Raw genomic sequence first — 23,272 nt, forward strand, 5'->3', positions numbered from 1 at the left:
GTAGGAAAAATTCTCTACAGTGTAAATTTCTGGACCTCACCCTCCAAGGAACTCGTTTCAATTATGTTTTCTTTTTAAGCAAAACATTTTTTTTCTCCCTCAAATGTGTCATGTTGGAACAATGGGGAAGTAACGATAACATAGCCTTTTGGATCCTCTCTTTGAAAATTTATTGGATCAATGAATATATATATATATATATATATATGAAATACACCCTTGGCTTAGTTATTAAAAAAATAAAGTAAAACAACATTCTTTGTCTATTTCCTTAAGATTAAAGACTCTTAGTTGTCTTGTTTCATTCTTTCGAACTTGTGCAACATCGACACAAACAAGGTGGGAACAGCTTATGGTTGATCAGACTCTATTCTCTAGATAGTAAGAAAAGAGGCCAAGTCATATTTACTTAAATTTAAAATTACAAGGCAAATGATAAGGACTTCAAAATTTCAATTGTTGGAAACTTAGAATTGCACGATTTCACAACCTCAGAATCTATGTCCAGTTGGGTCTGATTTGATCTTAATTATATATGATTCTTATCTGTGCCATTATACAGCTATATATAGTGTCCAATAAAACCGTAAGGCCATAATCGTACCATTGGTCTTGTACGATGTGGATAAGAGCAACATGCCAAACTCTAAACGTAACAGCACTAAAAATCAATATCATGTTAGAAAATGACATCCATCATTTATGAATGTTGTGGTTAAAAGTCAATATCATGTATCAAACCGTAAATGTGTTTGAGATATTCAAATTGAGTCTTGTAATTATATCGACATTTTCAACGGACACTTCTAAAATTTAAATTCTTTTTCTCCCATTATGGTAAGTTATAGCTATCAAATTATGAAAAATATGAAGTGTTTGGTATTGCAAAAATATCTTAGTATAAAGAATGTCTTTGATTTTAATTAAAATGTAACATATGGCGGTGACTCTAAAAAAAGAAAAAAAGAGTATCCAAAACCTAAAATTTGTATTTTGTCTTCATTGCAAAATTACATCACTTACATCTAGACAAATTGATACGTACTAAATCTATCATATTCAGACAAAATGAAAATAGGTTTATTTAATAATTTTCAACTTTGATATTCCAACTAGCAAGATTTCTACAAAGTTCTGGGCTAGCAAATGCATGGCTGGTGATTAATCAATGTGACAGCTTAAATACTAGTTAAGTGATAAATTTTTCTTCATTTCTCGATTAGTCAAATTCTCGATTGTATCCATGTGAGTAGAATATCACTACAAGAAATTTGGTCTTTAGCAACGGCATATAGTCGTCACTAATGCTTTAAATATCGTTGCTAATTATATTGGCGACGAAAAATGTTGTCGCTAACTTTTGTTAAACGAATTTGGTTACAAAAAAGTTTTTTAGTAACAATATTAATGTCGTCACAAATACAATACTATTAACGACGACAAACGAAAAATGTTGTCGCTAACTTTCGTTAAACGAATTTGGTTACAAAAAAGTTTTTTAGTGACAATATTAATGTCGTCGCAAATACAATACTATTAACGACGACAAAGTTGTCACTAATAGTGACAATTGTCGTCATAAATAACTCGAGACCCCAAGACGAAATGTCGTCACTACTATCTCATTAGTAGTGACAAATTTTTTTGTCATCGCTAGTAGATTATTATTAACGACGACATGTTTGTGGTCATTTATATATCATTACTAGCGACGACGCTTGCTGTCGTCACAGATAACGATATATAAGTGACCACAAACATGTCATCACTAAAAATTGCATATTAGCGATGATATTGTTTGTCATCACTAATGATATGATAAAATATTAGCGATGATATTGTCATCGCTAATAATATTTTACATTTTTTTTTCCTTAAAATTTACATTTTGAATTTTACATGGGTACTTGTTGGGTAATAACAAAGCACAATCCTATGCACATAAAAAATTTTCAATCACAAATACTCATAGAAGCATAACAACTGCTCAATCAATAACTACTAATAAGGGAAAATAATACCCAAGTTCAATATCACATACATAATAAAAGCTCCAATCTATTCACTTAAATACTAATCAAATGATAATGAATTCCTCATGAAGATATGCAATCAAGCTAAAACTTGTTGCAATGAACAAAACACAAAACAAGAGCCAACAAGGAACAAGACAAAAGAAAAAGAAAAGAAAAGTAACCGCTAAAATTCCATATCCAATTTTCTCAATATTTCCAAACTAGTCTCCTTTTAAAAAGTACTCCATAACTCAAATTAAATTAAGACCCTTTTTACAATTCACGAATCAGTTACACCCAAAACACACAAAAACTCCAAAATTCATTCAAAACCCATGAAACTCTAAGACACAAAGACCTATAACTAAACCATGAAACGGTTGCTGATTTTCAAAGATACCCACAACTTGTTTACCAAAATTAAGGAATACCCAGAAGGTAAAATGAAGAGAGATCATCAAAAGTACCTCAATTTAACACAACCAAGAAAGATGTGAACTTTGACCCTCCCCAAAGTTGAAGTGTCAGACTTTGAGTTTAGTTTCTTTCTTCTATAAAAAATAAAAATAAAAACTTTGTTTCTTTCACATAGTGTCTGGTAAACGCCTTGGACTTACAAGTTGAACAAAAGAGTGAGATCGTACTCTTTTCTAATCACGTTTGTGCCTTCAAGACGAACCACCACTGGTACTTTCAGCATAACCTTCAAAACAAGTATAAGATAAAGAGTTATAACCAAAAGGTGTATAAAACTAAGAACATGGGTTACCTCTAAACCTTCCACAAAAAAACTTTCTCAAGCATTAACTTAAAAAGATTTTAATTTTTAGAAAGATGAGATAATGGGTCTATGCAGATTTTTATACTCCCTCTCCAAATTGAGAGTCCCACTTTGGGAATTTAACAATAAAGTGAAAATGATAAATGGTCAAAACTATACCTCAAAAGCTAAAAATATACTCAGATTTTCTTTTCTTTTTTTAAATGATTCATTTTTTTCCCTCCAAAAAGATTAATTCAAGAAGGTTCTAATTTTTTAACTTTACTTTTCAAAAGACTACATTTAGGGAAGGCAGGGCGGGGTGAATATTCTTTGTTGGAAAGATTAGGGGTAGGTTCATGCTTTACTTTATACCACAGGTTTGCAGTACAGGTGTACCTTTCAAATGCTGAGAGAAAAATGCAATACATGAAAAGCAACTCACATATATTTTGAGTGAAACTTAATCACAACATTAGTTAACGTTTGAGTATACCTATATAAGTTTGCATGAATGCAAATTTTGTTCACTTTTACAAATAAAAAATGAGAAATAGAAATTTGGATGCGATGTTTAATTTGTAAGTGTAAGAAAATTAGGGGCAAGATAGAATTAAAAGGCAAGCATCCTAATAAACAAGAATATGTCAGGCTTCTTCATGGTTTTACAAGGAAATGACATCTGATGACACCTTTAAAATTTTAGATTTATATGGAATAATTTACAATAACATTGAATTATAGAAGTAAACACAAAAGGAGGGAAAAGAAAGGGAGACTACTCACAGCCTTTGAAGACTAGGAGACCCAAAACCAAAATGTTGGAAGGCTTTGACACTTCACCAACCAAATTGTTCAGCTCCACAATAGCAGCAGAAGCCAGTTCTTTTGCTTAAAAAGCCTCTTCAGCCAATTTTTGATTCTACACACATAACCCACTATTCTCCTCTGAAAGCTAAACATGTTCCAACTTAAGTTTCTCATTCTCAATCTCCTATCCAAACAAACAAACACAACAATGAGTTCCAAAAGTGCAGGCATTTGTCAAAATGTAGAATGACACATAAACAATGTGCTTTAATACCAGACAACTGTGTAGTATATTTTGTAGATGAATCAGGAAGTTTCATAGCATGAGTGGGTCAAGCAACTGGATCTTTTACAAGGATCACACGCTAGCCATTTGTGAATTAGATTTAGCCAAATGGATTGCCATGATGTAGAAGACAAGGTGTTATTTGCATGTTATAAACAGGAGTTTTAAATTGGGTCAAAAAAGTTGCTGCCATAATAATCCGACTTTAATAAACCATATTGCCACACATCACAAATTTTCAATCACGAATACTCGTATAAGCATAACAACTACTCAATCAATAACTACTAATAAGGAAAAACAATACCCAAGTTTTATATCATATACATAATTTAAATTCAAATCTACTCTCTCTAAAATAATAAAATAATGATAAATTCCTTAAGAAGATATACAACCAAGTTTGCAATGAAAAGTGTCTCCCCTCAACATCATCCGTAGCCCAAGGCATGCGACATTTTAACCTGAAATAAAAAGAATAAACCAATGTAAAGGTGAACTAAAGTAGATGACAAAAATGTGTACAAAATAGTTTCAACATCCAAGTAAAACTTTAACATTTTTATTTTTCAAAAATACCATAGCTGAGAAGATATGAAAGCTTTATGTATTTAACAAAACTTAAACTGCATCAAAACTCAACTTAATCTTCATCCCCAAGATCTCCAATAGATTCATCATTGCTAGATAAATCTTTTTTCTAATCTGAGCTTGAAACATCGTCATCACTATATGTTTCTTCTTCATTGTTGGAATCTGTATCCCATTCCTCATTAGACAAGTCATCATTGATGAACATACTTTCATCAAGTTGCACATATACATCATCAACAGGTATTAAGTCCCCTAAATCTATTGCTGGCACACCATCTCTATGTAACAAAGTTGAGTCTTCATCATTTTCTTGTTGAACTGTTGCATTAACCCCAATACATTCACTTTCTTGGTATACCGCATTACCATTATCTTCATGCACTTTCTCTGTGCCTGTGGGAATATCATACATGTTTCTGTGCGTCATATGTTGCACTACTCGCCAACTACTGCCCAATTTGGAATCATTCAAGTAAAAAACTTGTGAAGTTTGGCATGCTAAGATAAATGGGTCAGAATGATACCATATACGAGATGTATTCACACTTGTACAATGCTCATCCCTTTGCATTCCTATTACATCCCTAGTGTCCCACCAATCACACTCAAATAAATATACACGATTATTGCCCATGTAGGTTAGTTCCAAAACATTCCTCAACTCACCATAATAGTTAGTTTTTGTTCCACCATCTTCACCCGGAACAAAGACACCGCTATTTTGAGTACGACGAGTATGTTCACGGTCTTTTGTGTGGAACCTAACACCATTCACAATGCAACCTTGGTAAACTGCAACTAGAGCATCAAATCCGCATGCAAGACTATTTAATTCTTTTGACACATTTGTCACATTACTCCCACATATACGATCTTTGAACCAATTTTCGAATTCAACTTCATGCTTATGATCAATGTTAATGATGCCTTCTCCCTGGATCTCCAAATAATGTTCACTACATTATAAATACGTAAAAACACTTCATTTTATTTTCAAGTAACATGAAAATTTTCTTTAAAAAAAATCAATGGATCTTCAGATAACGCTTACTACATAATAAAAACATATAAGCACTTCATTGTATTGCTAAGTAACATGTAAATTGAAAAAAAAAAAAAATCAATGAAACACTTACGTTTTGTTTGAATCAATTTCTGAGCAATTGCTAAGCACATACCATCGAGCCCATGTGAGATGCGTATCATCAAGTCTTACATATTTTGCTACTCCTAAAAGACGTACTGGTTGTGAAAAAACAGACAAGCCTACATCCCTTTCCCCCTGGCACCTGTTGCTATTCCGCTCCTCACAACTCCATACTGTCTCAATCTCACAAAGATACATAGAGCAGAATGTCAAACATTCAATAGATAAATATCCCTCAGCAATTGACCCTTCTGGACGTGCTCTATTTCGCACAAACCGCTTTAATGTACCAAGAAACCTTTCAATTGGATACATCCAGTGAAATTGAACAGGGCATGTAATCTCTACCTCTCGAGGTAAATGAAGAGCTAAATATACCATTATATCGAAAAAAGCGGGTGGAAATATCATTTCCATTTTGCATAAAATCACAACAATGTCTTCCTTCATTTGATTTAAGACATCTAACTTCAATGTTCGTGAACACAAGTCCTTAAAAAATAAACACAATTTAGTCAATGTTGTACGTATATTATCATTGAAATATCCACAAATTGCAACAGGAAGTAATCGTTGTGAGAGTACATGAAAATCATGGCTTTTCATTCCTGAAATCGTACCCTCATTGGTGTTCACACATCTACTAATGTTAGATGCATACCCATCAGGAAATTTCACATTTTTCAGCTAATCATAGAATCTTGTATTCTCAGCTTTTGTCAATGTATACTTTGCTTGTGGCATTTTTGTAGATGTACCAATTTTCTATAAGTGCAAATCTTTACGTATGCCCATATCTTCTAAATCCTTTCGTGCATTAGAAGTGTCTTTATTTTTCCCTTTTCCACTATCATACATCAGTATACCTAAGACACTATCACATATATTCTTCTCAATATGCATGACATCTAAGTTATGTCTTAGTTTCAATATTGACCAATAAGGTAACTAAAAAAAAATACTTTTCTTTGTCCAATTCAACTCAATCTTCGTGCGCTTTCTTTTTCTTGTAGCTTCATAATCTCCAAATTGCACTTCTGGAACATTCATTAGTTGTTGTAACAATTGATCTCCTGATAATTCATTAGGGGCTATCCTATGCTCTTCAGTTCCATCAAAAAATTCTTTTTTTTTGCGCCAGTTATGCTCTTGAGGTAAGAATCGACAATAACCCATGTAACACAATTTGTGGCTAAACTTCAAATAACTCGACTCTGTATTCTCATTACATATGGAACATGCTAACTTTCCCTTGGTAGACCACCCAGATAAGTTCGCATATGCAGGAAAATAATTTATAGTCCATAATAACGTTGCATGCAACTTAAATGAATGTTGCGTTGATGCGTCATATGTCTTGATGCCTTCATTCCATAATTCTTTTAAATCATCCACCAACGGCCGCAAGTACACATCAATTTTGTTTCCAGGTGCCTTACGTCCAGGAATAAGTAAGGACAAAATCATATATGGATCTTTCATACACCTCCGTGGAGGTAAATTATACGGCATAAGTACTACTGGCCACATGCTATATGATGTACTCATGTTACCAAATGGATTGAACCCATCGCTTGCTAAACCAAGTCGCACATTGCGAGAATCTGCAGCAAACCAAACATGTTTTTTATCAAACTCTTTCCACACTATTGAATCAGCAGGATGTCTAAGGTAATCTCCATCTTCAAGTCACTTATCTTTGTGCCACCTCATGCCTTTAGCTATATCTTTCGACATAAACAATCGCTGCAACCTTGGTTTAATTGGAAAATACCTTAAGACCTTCCAAAGAATTTTTTTACCTTTACCATTGTCCTCTTTCCATCTTGAAGTATGACATTTTGGGCATTCTTCTTTATCAGCATGTTCCTTCAAGAAAAGTGTACACACTTTTTTGCATACATGTATCAACTCATAGCTAAAACCCAAGTCTCGCCTAAACTGCTTTGCTTCATAATACGATTTTGGCAATGACTCTCCATCTGGGACCGCCTGCTTTATCAAGTCAATCATCAAATCAAACGACTTATCACTCCAATTGCAAAGTTTCTTTATATGAAGCAGCTTCATACAAAAAGAGAGTTTAGAAAACTTCTTGCAACCTGGATAAAGCTCAAGTTGGGCATCTTCCCACAACTAATCAAAAGGTCTTGCTTTGTAATCATTGTTTGATGGACCTGGAGAAGTGGAGGATTCACCTATATTTGCATCTGGAAATGTCCCCCTATAAATGTCATCTAACATTTTTCCAACGTCATCAATGTCCTTTGCTTGTGAATTATCATCATTATGCTCAGCTTGCACGTGTTTAAAAAACGGATCTTCTTTCCCATGAAATATCCATTCGATGTAATTCAAATCAAATCTATTCACAATCAAATGAGTCTCCACCGCATCTATATGTTGATAATATCGATTTGTGCATTTACAACATGGACACTTAATCCTACCAACTCGATCCTCATGGCCACGTGCCATGTTAATGGACTGCTTAACACCTTCACTATATTGTGTACTAGTTCTATCAGTTTCATGCGTCCAACTTTTATCCATCTTGATGTTCCTATCATAATTTCAACAAACACATTCTTACTAGAGATGAAGTGGGTCGATGAGTTAAACAAGTTCTCTATTATGATGTCTCTATCATAATTCATAAATACAAAAGAAGTGAACTACTTACCAAGTATAACCCAATTTTCTTCAGAAATAAAATCAATTAAAAAATATAAACAAAATTGCTTGTTATTGAAACAAAAACAATCATAATAGACTATTTTCAACTAGTCCAACCAATTCATTGTACAAGACTACAAGTGCCTCAAAAACAAATTAATATTTTTTTTGATAAGTAAAAATAATAATTATAATGAATATGTACATTGTACATACTCAATTTGTAAAATTTCAGGGTGACAGCCATAGTTTCAAAACCAAACCTGATCAGTTGATTCCACTAGTTTAGCCATACCTATAACAGACTAGTGATTACCCTAAAATCGAAAAAATTCAAAAACTAGTCAAAATTAGTAAATAGGAGGTTCAATCTCAAAACTGTGTACCAAAATTGGTTTTGGCCAGTCTTGATTTTTTTTTCTCTATTTTTATAAATCCCTCTCCTCATATCAAAATGGAAAAGAATCTCTAAAAATATTTGGACTCACAAAATAATAAATTGAGAAATATATATCTAATTACAATTTTTTATTATTTATGAGATGATACAACCATTGATCAAACTCTAATCTGACCACAAAACCAGAAATCACTCTATCCGGTTCTCTATTAAGAATGGTTTTAAAACAATGTGACTGCCAAAACTCATACCCAATTCTTTGTAACTGCCTCAGTTATGCATCAAAACTTTAAGCTGAGACTACCAACTAAACAATTCAGAAACAAACAGAGAGCATGAGATTTTCCTCAACAAAGCCTTTTTCCCATGTATTTGATCAGTTTAATGAAGTTCATTTAGTCATTCCATCTAGAAAGCACCAACGCAAAACTAGGCAATCCTTATATACAACCATGTACATGGCTCTGACCTTAATTAAGAACTCATGCCAATCTTGATTACATTTACCTCAAAACATTTATGGTTATCAATATTCATGTATGGTTCAAGTTTTTATTTCCAAATAAAGTGGTTGAAGTGTGTCTGCTTAAGTCTTGTCTAAATAGTGTTTTATCTTTTTTGCTTAGGTACAAAATAACTAATCTTGAGATTGTTTTTGTATAGGTGAATTCCTTTTTATCACCTGTAACCAACATAGAGATGTGATTCTCCTAGCTCATGTTTTTCTGATCAATATACTGTTGTGTGTATTACTCACAGAATTCTAGATCCTAATTTTGATTACTGGATGGTTCTATCAGGTGAACCTTTTAAACTTCGTCTGATGGGGGCTTTTATAGGGTGTTTCGTCATTTTAAATAACATAAGCATCTCATTAGATAAATCAAAGGTGCTTTAGCCTCTTGCTAATTTTGAGAAGTAGCACAAGGATTGCTTCTCAAAGTAACTAAGCTTCTCATAATATTAAAAAAGAAGTATGATAAAGATACGGACACAGTATAGGCAGTTCTTCAAAAACTAGGAGAGGATATTGTGGGGAAGCAACAATTAACTATTTTAGGTCTACTTTATGTTAATTTTAGGATTAGAAACAAACAAATATCAAAATATTTGACAATATTTCAGAAATAAAATCAAAAGCAATAAGAAATATAAGACAGTCCAACTAGTGTAATTGAACTCCCTTCAACCACAAAATAACTATAGAGATAAAAACAATATGAATATCTAACCTTTACACACTTTGTAGCGGCAACCCAATTACATTTCCCAAATCGCTAACCTGCAAAGTACAACAGAAAAAAAAACACTCTCAATGCTCAATTATGTTTCCCAATTACGAATTCAAGGATTGAAGGCAAAGAAGCCGAAGGAAATAAACAGACCAAACTGTTCAACATTGAGAGTGTACCTGATCGGCGCCGAAGTCTATGACAGTTGAATGGATCTTATGAGCTTGTTTGAACAGTGATGGAAGAGGAAGGTCCTCTTTTTTTCTTTTTTCTTTTTTGCAATACTCACCGATGGGATTAGTGAAACCCTAGAAATTGAAATTAAAATGGGAATTGAATCTGAGGGGTGGGATTTGAAATTTGTGGAAATTGAGAGCGGTAGAATTGAGATTTGAGAAGATCTGAAAGAGGGTGTAGTCGTGTAGAAAATTTGAGAAGAGGAAGACGATGACCCAGAGGGTGTATGTTAGTGCACTATTGTCTTTATTCCCTGCCTAAGGAATTAAGACAAAGTTACAATTTCTTTACCCTTTTTCTCTAAACCAGTGATAGTTGCATTGGTTTTTGGTTTGGCTTAGATGCAACTTAGTTTAGTTGAAAACCACCACATAAATAAAGCCTAGTCTAGTTTAGTTGAAAACCACGACCACATAAATAAAGCCTAGTCTAGCCTACAGAGTAGAGATGGACAGATGGCTTTACTTTTAAGTATACTTTAGAGTTTTTACTCTTTTTCTATCAATTAATTTGGGTGGCACGTTACTCTTTTCTATCAATTAATTTGGGTGGCACGGCACGTGTTGCATTTTCATTGAGAAAATTAAAATAAAATTTCTATTTGAAGATAAATAAAACCATGTATTTAAATTTAGAGTAACTATTTTAATATATAAGTATTTATTTGTCATGAAAATTTCTTAAAACCTATTTGCTAAAAGCAATATCCATTCACTAAAAACTTCTAAGAGTGATAATGAATATCATCTTCTTCCAATAATAAGCAATTGAGTTTTGTTAAGACATTATCACTCTATAAACTTTTGCAATGAATGATGTGATCATATATTACAATTGAAGGGCTTCATCAAATACTTGCAATTATTCATAATACAGATTTTGTTATTCTTGCTTCATTTTTTGTTATATTACATTTTATGAGTCTAACCACGATATTTAGCTTACTTAGTTTTTAATGAACACCCTTTTAAGTAAGAATAGAAATAAAAAAAAAGAAGAAGAGAATAACAAAGACGTGTCATTGAAGTTTCAATTAGATAAAATTTCAACTCTAGAATATTTAAACCTAGGAAAATCAACGTTCTTTAGGTAACAAATAGAAAGTCATATATCACCATTCAAACTTTCCAAGTATGACTACCACATAAAACTCAAAATACATAGAAATTTTTTTGGTATATTAAAATTTAGTAAGGTTATTTTAGACATTCTACAATAGAATATTTTAAGAATCATAAGATTTCAAAATGGTTTAACTAAGAGGGTAACAGTTAGGGGTATTTCCTCAATTTTAAAGTTTAGGGAGGAATAAAATTACCCCAAACTTAATTTACTTTTGGTGTAAAACTATCTTTTTATTTTATTTTATTTTATTACTTTAAATTTTAAACAGTGTGTAAAAAAAAAATCAACCCAAGAAAAATGTGCTTGAAAATGTGAATTTTGGCTTACCAAATTTGACTAAATGGAAAAAAAAAAAAGAAAGGGTGAGAGTAGCTTTTTATTTTTCAAATTATACCATGTAATATCAAATGTGTGTATAGGCGCTAATTATAAATCTTACCTCCTAAAGTTATATCCTAACCTTGTCATTGGTTAGGCTCCCCTATCATATATTATTCCATTGTAATTTAGTAGTATCTTTTCTATAAGGCAATTTTTTTTTTTTTGGGTAAGCATTACACAACACCCTGAATTTTTTTTTTTCTTGAACCTATTATAATTGGTTTCTCTAATTTAATGCAACTTTTCTCATTATAAAAGAAAGAGAAGACAGAAATATTGGTAAATTACAATTTAAATCTTATAGTTTAGGGGTAGTTTAAAAAGTTTCAATAAAACTATGAAGTATAAGACCTGTCCATGAAGTTATTATCTTTTATTTTATATATATACACAATCTGTCAGTCATTACATGCAAATTTATCTCTCTTTTTTCAACCTTAAATTCATTCTCCCAAAGTTTAAGTGATGGATGAGCTGCAACTGACGGCATATAATATCTAGGGTGCCAAAATTTTGAAGTTATTACTTCATGCGGTGGAAAGTTAAGTTTAAGTTTAAGTTTCAATTCAAGATTTACAAATACTCATGAAGATCTAAGCAAAAATATAAAATTTAGTAATCGGAAGTAGATAGGTTTTCTAGTTTAAGCATGAAGCACTGATGAACATTAATACTCCCTATAATTTAGGGATGGCACTTAAAATGATTGTGAACTTTTGCCATGCAAAAATCCCTTTCAGAAACCTCTCAACTCCACTTCTCATATCTACAAAATACTTTTTCCTTGTAAACTAAGACGCAAAAGTGAAAGTTTTGTGCATTGAGTATGACTATAAAGCCTCAAACTTAAGATAACTTATTTTTCCTAAACTATCATATCACAGGAATGGTAAAGATCCATAAACCAGATCATAAACCAAACACATTCAGTTAGCAGTACAATTAAGGAAATAAAATAAATAAATTAAATGAAATCCCCACAATCATTTCCTAATTGATTTTCCAAACCTTCAACTTCCACCACTGAAAATTTAGGCACCGGTTTTTGAAAAGTTAAAAGATATAAATTAATTGGAGCATACCAACAAAAAACAAAAACAGTAAATTATAGTGATAAAAAATGGAGATTATGTTTGGGAAACAAAATGGAAAGACCTGGGAAACCATCAAAGGAATAAGCAATAACTACAAATAAGGAAAAACAATACCCAAGTTCAATATCAGATACATAATTTCAATTCCAATCTATTGTCTCAAATACTAATAAAGTAATAACAAAGTCTTCATAAAGTAATAACAAAGTCTCAAATACTAATAAACTAATCACCTTATAGACTAGCTACCAAACCTTGCCATCAATATAGCTAGTTGCTGACATTGTTCCTCTACCTGACTCTGTAATTGTGCCACTTGGTTCTGTGTTTCAGCAAGTTTTTTATCCGACTCACCCTGTTTTTGCTCCGCATTGGACAGTTTCAGCATCGTATTGGACAAATCTTGCTTGCAGGTTTCCAACTCCATATTCATGCTTGTCTCATATCGCAAATGAGAAGAAGGGGTTGGGGTCGGAATCACAAATTTCCCCATCCCTCTTACAAAGCCTCGCCTTGTCCCTAGCACTTCTATAAAAATTTCCTCCTCAGTGCTTTGGTTCTCTTCATTAGCTACTTTTTCTATCATTAGATTCTGCACAGGTGACAAAATTTTACTAAATAATTTATGCAATTAATTCAAGATTTACTCTATAAATTATCTATATGAAATCAAACTTTCATATATATGAATACAAATTGGAATATTAATTACGTAATTTTCTTCACTGGTAGCAGTCACAAAAGAACCATCTTTCTTTGTGTGGGTCATCTTATAAAAATCCACTTTTCCAATCTCTTTACCACCTTGTTTTTTCTGCACATAATAAAGATAAAATTAACATGTATATACTAGCATTATTATAAATAATAAAGAATTAAATTGTTGCAACCACTTCTTAGTAAGCAATAAATGATTTGGATCCATAAGTGTGACCAGTTTTGTTCTTTCCTCTGTTATCCTTATTCCAGTCTGACTTTTTCTAACAAGTAATAGATAAAAAAGAAAAAAAGATAATTAAAACGAAGAGAATTAAAAATCATAACAAAAAATATATGAAAATATACTTTTGTTGAAAATTATTAACATTTTAGTATGAACAAGATTTACCTTCCATGTGGTTGTTTCATATAGATCACATAAAGCATCCCATTTGTCCTGTGTCAAATCTGGTGGAACATTGGCCCTCACTTCCTCCTTACTAAATGTCAAGTACTCCTTGTAATAGTTACTCCGAATATTATTATAGCTACTTGACAATGAAATCTCCATACACTTCTTATCCTCAATGCGATTTGGGTCCAACGTGAAATCAGCCTAAAACATAATAATTAAAAAAACAATTATCGTTCATTTTTTTACACAAATTTTAAATACCATAGCCTTTGTAGTAACAACTTACCACCAAACGATTCTTCAACATTTGTCAGTGTTCTTATGGGGCCTTAGACCAAGATTGATAGCTAAGGTTCGCATGTTCACGAACGATGAAGCCCACCCTTCTTGTAAACACACTAGCATTTTCGCCCACAGGTCCTTGGGCCCTTGGAGGGATGGTTATCGGAACAAGTCCATTTTCCCTCAATTTTTTAAACTTGGTGCATAGATTTCTACCTCTTTTCCATTTGTTGGTCATATTAACTATTAGAAAAAATAAGATAGCATAGTTAGTAACATTTTGGCAACGTAACTTATTCAAATTCTATAGTAACAAAGACAACTACATGAAAGCCCTATAATTCCCTTCACTGTCACATTCTCCTTCAGTGTCTGAGTTTGAGCTGTCAGAATCACTAAGGGTAGTGGCAAACACTTTACCCTTCCCTCTCAGGTAGTTAGGACACTCCTTCTTGAGATGCCCATGGCCATTGCATTCGTAACACACAATTCCTTGAGGGGATTGAAAATCCTTCCCATCTTTCTTCTTAAACTCCTTCCTATCACCCTTGGAGGATGAAAACTTTCCTTTGCTGAAAGGCTTCCTATTGTTTTTCATCTTCAGAAATTTTCAGAAGTTCTTTGCAAAGAATGCTACTTTTTTCTCCACATCATCCTCTTCAGAGGAGTCGTCCATTCTCTTGATGATGGTTTTAAGAGTAAGAGATTTGCTCGATTTATGAGAAGGCAGTCCCAGCTCATATGTTTGGAGAGATCCAATTAGCTCTTGGATTTTGATCTCATCCAAGTCTTTACTCTCTTCAATAGCTGTGACTTTTGCTCGGAAACTCTCCAATAAAGACCTCAAAATCTTTCTCACCACCTTAGAATCTTCAATCTTCTCTCCGAGATTGAGCTTAGCAATTACAATTTCATTGAGCTTTCCATAGAAAGAATCAAAAGCCTCATCATCTCCCATCTTAAGCTATTCAAATCTGGTGGTAAGCATTTGGAGCTTCGTGTCCTTGACTTTCTTGGTACCCTTATAGGTAGTCTCAAGGATTGTCCAAGCTTCCTTGGCTGTCTCCACGTGCGATATCCTATGAAACTCATCAAGGGACACACCACAGAATATAGCATTAATGGCCTTACTATTCGCATTAGCTAATGCAAGAGCTGCCTTGTCCCATTCGGACTTGGCTGTTATGGGTTTAACATACCCATTCTCAACGGAATCTCATACGGACTCATCTATAACACACAAGAAAGCCCTCATTCGGACCTTCCAAAAGGCATAATTGCCCCCATCAAAGAATGGTGGGGCATTGAGAGATTGTGACCGGTCCATCACAAAGGGTCAAGGATCACACTTAGGTAATTAAACCACAGCGAGTGTACCCGCTCTGATACCAATTGAATGCTTTGAAATGTGTGAAAACACAAGAACTATTTAGAACCCCAAATTAAAGTTACGGCTCGATTGATTTTACTTTAACTTAATACTAAGTGTGGAATAGAGTTAATGCGAGTGGATAAACAAACAAGCTACTGTAACCCATAAACATTATAACACAGCAATAAAATGAAAGATAAAAGAGTAGGGATGAAGAATGCAAACACAAGATAACACGCCGATGTGTTATCGAAGAGGAAACTGAAGAACTCGGCAAAAAATCTCTCCGCCGCCCTCCAAGCGGTAATCAATCCACTAGACAATCAGTTGGGATACATGGGTTAGCAAGAGACCCTCCAAGCCTATTCTACCCGATGTACCTAAGCCCTTCAAGCTCCTACTCCAACAAGGCTTCTTGGAACCGTGTCTTGTCTAGCTCTCCAGATCCCACAACAAGCTCCATGTTGCATCTGCCATCCTTGAGTTCTTCCAATGCTTCCCAGCTGTACCAAAACCTCACTAAACACTCTGAAAGGGTGTGGTAAGTATTTGGGTTATCAACCTCTCAATGATATGGTAATGAAGAGGTAGGAGTTAAGGAAAATCCACAAGCAATTGTGTAGAGGATGGTGGGTATAACAATTTCTAACTCTCAAGGTTTGTAGTTAGGGTTTTCTCTCTGAAGCACTCCTCAACTTTTGTGGGTAAAGTGGGTATATATAGTGTGGGTATAGAAAGTGTGTATTAGATAGCACAGTCTGGCAAAACAGAATGTTTCACGAGTGTCTTGCGGGAAGGCCTTACTTGCGAGCTACTCGCGAAACACAGCTGTCTTCATCTGTCCTAACTCTTTGCATTCCAGTCATGTGCAGGGCACATGCATCATTTCGCGGGATGCTTAGTCGCGAGTTACCTGCGAAAAATCTTCTATCTTCAAATGCTTAAGTCTTCACACACTCTTTCTCTCTATCACACAACCCTTACAGTTAAATCACACAATAAATACAGGATACAAAAGATTGAGTAAAATTACAATCAAATTTGGCACGGAATAAAAGCTAACAAAACACATAGTTGTAAATTACAACTTTACAAATTTTAAAATAAAAAGTTTTATAAATATAACTCTTATGTTTTTAAAAGTAATAGGATATGAAAAAAAAAAAATATATATATATATATATATATATAAGTAATATGTTTTTTAAAGTAAATAGTTTTATATATTTTGAAATCCGAAACGTCCTGAAATGGTACATCGAAATTGGTAGGTATTGAAATATTTCAATCCACTGGACAAAGGTATTTATAACATTGGAGAGAACATAGCGATACAGGTACACAACATATGTCCATCACGCACTATCCTTAGATTTGAAATCTAACCATTGGATTTGAAGAGTGCAATGAAAGGTTCATTCTAGTAAATTATGGTTACAATCAAACGGTTGGATTTAGAGAAATGTGCGGTCAAAGTTTAGTTAAAGTTAGTCAAACTCGGTCAAACTTAATAGATGGTCCCGAGACCACTGGACTTGGTGAAATTCATATTCGAATCTTGATCATTGGAATTGAAGAGTATGGTAATATATTAGTGTTGGTGAAATTTGAGAACAATTGGATAATTAGATTGAGAGAACATAGCCATACAGGTACACAATACATGTCCATCACGCACCATCCTTGAATTTGAAATCTAACCATTGGATTCGAAGAGTGCAATGAAAGATTAATTCTAGTAAATTATGGTCACAATCAAACGGTAGGATTTAGAGAAATGTGCGGTCAAAGTTTAGTTAAAGTTGTCAAACTCTGTCAAACTTAATAGATGGTCCCGAGACCACTGGACTTGGTGAAATTCATATTCGAATCTTGATCATTAGGATTGAAAAGTATGGTGACATATTGGTGTTGATGAAATTTGAGAACAATTGGATGGTCAGATTGAGAGAACATAGCCATACAGGTACACAACATATATCCATCACGCACCATCCTTAGATTTGAAATCTAACCGTTGGATTCGAAGAGTGTAATGAAAGGTTAATTCTAATAAATTATAGTCACAATCAAACGGTTAGATTTAGAGAAATATGTGGTCAAAGTTTAGTTAAAATTGGTCAAATCTGGTTAAACTTAATAGATGGTCCCGAGACCACTAGACTTGGTGAAATTCATGTTCAAATCTTGATCATTAGGATTGAAGAGTATGGTGACATATTGGTGTTGATGAAATTTGAAAACAATTGAATGGTCAGATTGAGAGAACATAGCCATACAAGTACACAACATATATCCATAATGAGCCATCCTTAGATTTGAAATCTAATCGTTGGATTTGAAGAGTGCAATGAAAGGTTAATTCTAGTAAATTATGGTCACAATCAAACGGTTGGATTTAGAAAAATTGCGGTCAAAGTTTAGTTAAAGTTGGTCAAACCCGGTCAAACTTAATAAATGGTCTTGAGACCACTGGACTTGGTGAAATTCATATTCGAATCTTGATCATTAGGATTGAAGAGTATGGTGACATAGTGGTTTTGGTGAAATTTGAGAACAATTAGATAGTTAGATTGAGAGAACATAGTCATACAGGTACATATATCCATCACGCGCCATCCTTAGATTTGAAATCTAACCTTTGGATTTGAAGAGTGCAATGAAAGGTTAATTCTAGTAAATTATGGTCACAATCAAATGGTTGGATTTAGAGAAATATGCGGTCAAAGTTTAGTTAAAGTTTGTCAAATCCAGTAAAACTAAATAGATAGTCCGGAAACCACTGGAGTTAGTGAAATTCATATTCAAATCTTGATCATTGGGATTGAAGAGTATGGTGACATATTGGTGTTGGTGAAATTTGAGAACAATTACATGGTTAGATTGAGAGAACATAGCCATACAGTTACACAACACATGTCCATCATGTGCCATCCTTAGATTTCAAATCTAACCGTTGGAATCGAAGAGTGCAATGAAAGGTTAATTCTAGTAAATTATGGTTACAATCAAACGGTTGGATTTAGAGAAATTGCGGTCAAAGTTTAGTTAAAGTTGGTCAAACCCGGTCAAACTTAATAGATGGTCCCGAGACCACTAGACTTGGTGAAATTCATATTCGAATCTTGATCATTAGGATTAAAGAGTATGGTGACATATTGGTGTTGGTGAAATTTGAGAACAATTGGATAGTCAAATTGAGATAACATAGTCATACAAGTACACAACATATATGCATCACGCGCCATCCTTAGATTTGAAATCTAACTGTTGGATTCAAAGAGTGTAATGAAAAGTTAATTCTAGTAAATTATAATCACAATCAAACGGCTGGCTTTAGAGAAAGAGGCGGTCAAAGTTTAGTTAAAGTTAGTCAAACCCAGTTAAACTTAATAGATGGTCCTATGACCATTGGACTTGATGAAATTTATATTCAAATCTTGATCATTGGGATTGAAGAGTATGGTGACATATTGGTGTTGGTGAAATTTGAGACCAATTCAATGGTCAGATTAAGAAAATATAGCCATACAGATACACAACACATATCCATCTCACGCCGTACTTAGATTTGAAATCTAACCGTTGGACTTGAAGAGTGTAATGAAAGGTTAATTTAGTAAATTATGGTCACAATCAAACTGTTAGATTTAGAGAAATGCACTATTAAAGTTTAGTTAAAGTTGGTCAAACCCGATCAAACTTAATAGATGATCTCGAGACCACTAAACTTTGTGAAATTAGGTTTAGTGGGAAGGTTTTCAATGGATTATTGGGTATTGGAGTAGTTGTTAGAAAATGTTAATAAAGAAATAATTTTGAAAGATGATGAACATCTTGTTAACATTGACTTAGATAAAATTGATTAGGCAAAATGATGAAAAAATTTATTATTTTAGCTCATATATCACGTATTATCACTTTCGATTTTAATTAATTTGAATATGTATGTTATAAATATATATAATTTGAATTATTTACTTACTTTTGGTAAATATCATTAAATAATTGATGATTGAATTGGTTATTAGTTGAATATATTGTGAATTTATAATGAATATACCTTTCATATATTTATAATGAATTTATTAGTTTGGTAAATGTTGACTGATACCTTTCTTATGACACATGATACAGAAAAATCAAAAATTGATTCCCGATACGATTCACATTTTGATAACTATGAGAATTAGTCAGTATTTTGAGTGGAATCAGAACTTTCTCAATTTTTATTATTTTATCGATTTCAAGTTTCAAATGGGTAACATTATGATTTGAGAGTATATTGAAGCAACAAGCCCTCCGTTGTCTCATATATATATTTTAACGGATTTGAAAGTTTTAAATTACTTTGGAGGCTTCAAGTTTATTTTGGTCATTATATAAGTTTAGGGGTATTTTGGTCATTTTGATGAGGTTAATGGTATTTTAATCATTTCAAAAATTTTAAAGGAATTTATGTCATTTTTAATATTTTAAGAGGCATTCGGAGGATTTGATATAAAAAAAAAAATCATATTATATCAAAATTGTTTTGGCCACATATTAGTGACGACAATCTTTGTCTTCATTAAAAAATCCCTTATAGCGACAACCTAATTCATTGCTAATATAAAATCTGCTTCCCTCTAATAATTCCCACCACTTTTTGAGAGTGAAAATTTTACCCTCCATTATATTTAGATAGATATATTTGTGACGACATGTTGTGTCATCGTTAATAGCCTTCTAATAGTGATCACCAATGTGTCATCACTGATAAATAAAGCATATATATATATATATAATATTTACTATATATTTTTGGCCACATATCTATGACGAAACATTAGGTCGTCACTAAAGATGATTATTAGCGATGATAAATGTCATTGAAAGTTCAAAAACGTGTACAAAAACACTTTTGAACGTTTAGACCCCCAAAATTCAACTTAACCAATACTAGCAATATGTCAAACAACTAGTGTGCGGAAACTTAACACATGCTATAATATGAAATTGGTTAAACAACTATCTAAGCCATCACAAAATAAAACCACAGCAGATAAAATAAAGGCAAAGATAGAGAGGAAGGAAGATGCAAACACAAAGACAACACGCGATGTGTTATCGAAGAGGAAACCGAAGTCCTCGGCGAAAAACCTCTTCGCCGCCCTCCAAGCGGTAATCAATCCACTAGAAAATACAGTTGGGATACAAGGACAGCAATAGACCCTCTAAGCCTAATCTACCCAGTGCACCTAAGCCCTCCAAGCTTCTTGCTCCAACGAGGTTGCGCCGAACCTTTTTCTTTTCTAGCTTCCCGGATTCCGCTACTAGACCGTAGCATCAACCAATGAAGATTGGCTCCTTCCTAACTGCTTCCCAGAACTCCAAACGACTGTCTCACAGAGATGATGATGGTGAGAACCAGGTTTGGTATAATGCCTCTCAAGGTTTTGACAATGGAGAGGAAGAGAGTGAGGGAATTTGAAGAGACTCTAAGGTATAGATTGTGGGTAAAACAATCTGGTTTTTCTTTAGGGTTTCTCTCTCAAAATTCTCTCTGGAAGCTCTCTTTCAATCGTGGGTTAAAGGGGTATTTATACTAGAGTGGAGAGGAATGTGAAACGTCAGGTTTTGGCAAAACAGGGGTGGCTCGCGGCTTGACCTCGCGGCTTGACCAAGTCGCGAGATCCAGTCGCGAGTTAACCGTATGGCCAGTTGTCCTGTTTTGTCCTGTAGTGCTCCAGCTAGCATGACTGTTCATCTTCCAGCATGCTTGGCACGTGTGCAGCTTCTGGCGGCTTGCAGCCGCGAGTCCACCCGCGAGTCCCAGCCGCGACACTCTGTTTTCTTGCATACTCTTGAGCAATCTTCACTCTATCTCACTCACTACCCTTACAACAAACCCACCTAAATACAGGGTTACTAAATGCTGAATTACAAGCAAATTTGGCACGGAATATAGCCAATTAGATGGTTGAATAAATTCAACCTTACAATCTCCCCCTTTGACTATTCCGTGACAAAACCCTAAAACAAACTCTAGACTTAACATGTGAGTTGGGAACAGTTGAACAAAACTCACTCACACCTAACTCTAGAAGCTGTGAAGCACTTGAATCATATGAACATAAACTCCTGAAACACAACAATACACCATGATCATTGTAAGCAGAAAATTATAAATGCATATGAAACAGGCAATATGAGATCAAGCAAAGATGGAGTTAATAAACAAACCATGGCTTGATCAACCAAGTGAACACCGCAAGATAGTGATCACAGTGCTCATTCACACTTGGAATGAACACAACGACATACAAGTTAACAAGCACAAGGCAAGACACTTGTATGCTCAACACTCAACCAATGCATAGCACACAAGGCATATGCATCTAGGAACAATCCTACAAGGGCACAAGAGTGACAGTACATAAACCAAAATGCAGAACATTTAGATTAAAGTACTGATTTCAACATAGTATAAAGGCTGCACTTAAGCAAGGTACATACCATAAAGCCTACAAACTATGCATAAAACATTAACCCTAAAAGCTTACAAAAGCACATGGGTACAAACCAACAGAATATCCTGAATAACAGTTTTACAAAACACAATATATCAACTTAAAGAGAAAATGAAACAAACAAAAAAAATAAAGACACTCCCCCTTAGGGTAATATCCTCCCCCTTTTTGTCATGGAATAGGCTAGTCATCCTCTTCTAGCTTTCTCTGAATTTGATCCAATTGAGTTTGAAGAGAAGTAAACTTCATATCCCATCGGTTGCTTTGATGGTGTAGAGAAGCAGTGAGTCCAGACATCTTTGTATTCAACTCGTGGACAGAGGAGACAATGCGATCAAGTTTCTCATCGAGGGAGAGATTGCTGAACTGAGAGTCACTGTGAGATGCAGAAGTTTCTGGTTTGGCTCTCTTCCGACTATGTCCAACACTTGCATTGTATGTACGCATGTTGATGGGACTCGGTTTGGGGATAGGAGACTCATCAGCCGTTGGATAAATTCCCTTGAGCTTCAAGATCCGTGAAATGAGACTGCAGAAAGGAATGCATATCCGAGACTCACTTTGAAGAACCGTTTTGCGCAGAACATGAAAGATATGAGCGCAAATGTCGATTTCTTCATCAGAGATTAGATCATGAAGAAACAAAGCACGTCCAAGGTTCATATACCCAGTACTTGATAAAGGGTACAAATTGTGAAACATCACAATTGTAAGCACTCTCAGTTTCGGAGAAAGGGAGGAAACACTGATGGATTTGCCATTGGGTGAGAACTCCAAGTCTGGACCAAGACTTTGTTTGAGAAGCTCCTCATCAGGACATAGATCATCATAGACCGGTGAATGTCGAAAAATGGGTCTGTTGATGTGAAGAATTTCTGCCAGGTATGTAGGAGAGACAGAAAAGCTCCTTTGCCGAACCCAGCACTTAAGTTCATCTCCTTCCACAATGGCGTTAGCATAAAATTCTTTAACCAACTCTTCATACACGATATCCGGATCAGAGAGAAGGTAATTCCAATCCTTGTGAGCAAACCATTTCGGAATGTCAGTGTTATGAAGTGAGGACAGATCCACAGCTCTTTCTAGTAACGGTGTGGCATGAAGAAAGAAATTCTCATATGACTGATAGGCTGCATATGATCTGAACTTATTGGGATCGAATCGCTGTGATGAAGAGCGAGTCACTTTCGGGAGAGGTGTGTCTTCATCAACATCAATTACAGGTTCCTTCCCTT

At 34.1% G+C, this 23,272-nt stretch overlaps 2 protein-coding genes and 1 long non-coding RNA gene across 3 annotated transcripts; all 3 read right to left on the reverse strand.

Annotated features, from left to right (window-relative positions):
• Positions 1-2,399: 2,399 nt before the first annotated feature.
• LOC126699375 (uncharacterized) lies at positions 2,400-3,765 on the reverse strand. Its single transcript, XR_007646783.1, has 2 exons — positions 3,562-3,765; positions 2,400-2,718 (listed from the first exon to the last, which is right to left on the reverse strand). It is a non-coding gene; the product is annotated as an uncharacterized LOC126699375 (long non-coding RNA).
• An 806-nt stretch (positions 3,766-4,571) lies between these two features.
• Positions 4,572-8,165, reverse strand: LOC126700709 (uncharacterized). Its single transcript, XM_050398909.1, has 5 exons — positions 7,811-8,165; positions 7,415-7,714; positions 6,575-7,216; positions 5,602-6,220; positions 4,572-5,421 (listed from the first exon to the last, which is right to left on the reverse strand). Exons 1-5 carry the CDS (start codon positions 8,163-8,165, stop codon positions 4,572-4,574), a joined length of 2,766 nt encoding a protein of 921 aa, XP_050254866.1.
• Positions 8,166-12,950: 4,785 nt separating this feature from the next.
• On the reverse strand, positions 12,951-13,591 carry LOC126699470 (uncharacterized). The gene is made up of 2 exons (XM_050397308.1): positions 13,470-13,591; positions 12,951-13,349 (listed from the first exon to the last, which is right to left on the reverse strand). Exons 1-2 carry the CDS (start codon positions 13,524-13,526, stop codon positions 12,999-13,001), a joined length of 408 nt encoding a protein of 135 aa, XP_050253265.1. The 5' UTR covers positions 13,527-13,591; the 3' UTR covers positions 12,951-12,998.
• Positions 13,592-23,272: the final 9,681 nt, after the last annotated feature.

This window comes from Quercus robur, chromosome 9, assembly GCF_932294415.1.
Source record: "Quercus robur chromosome 9, dhQueRobu3.1, whole genome shotgun sequence".
In the NCBI taxonomy this organism is placed as follows: domain Eukaryota; kingdom Viridiplantae; phylum Streptophyta; class Magnoliopsida; order Fagales; family Fagaceae; genus Quercus; species Quercus robur.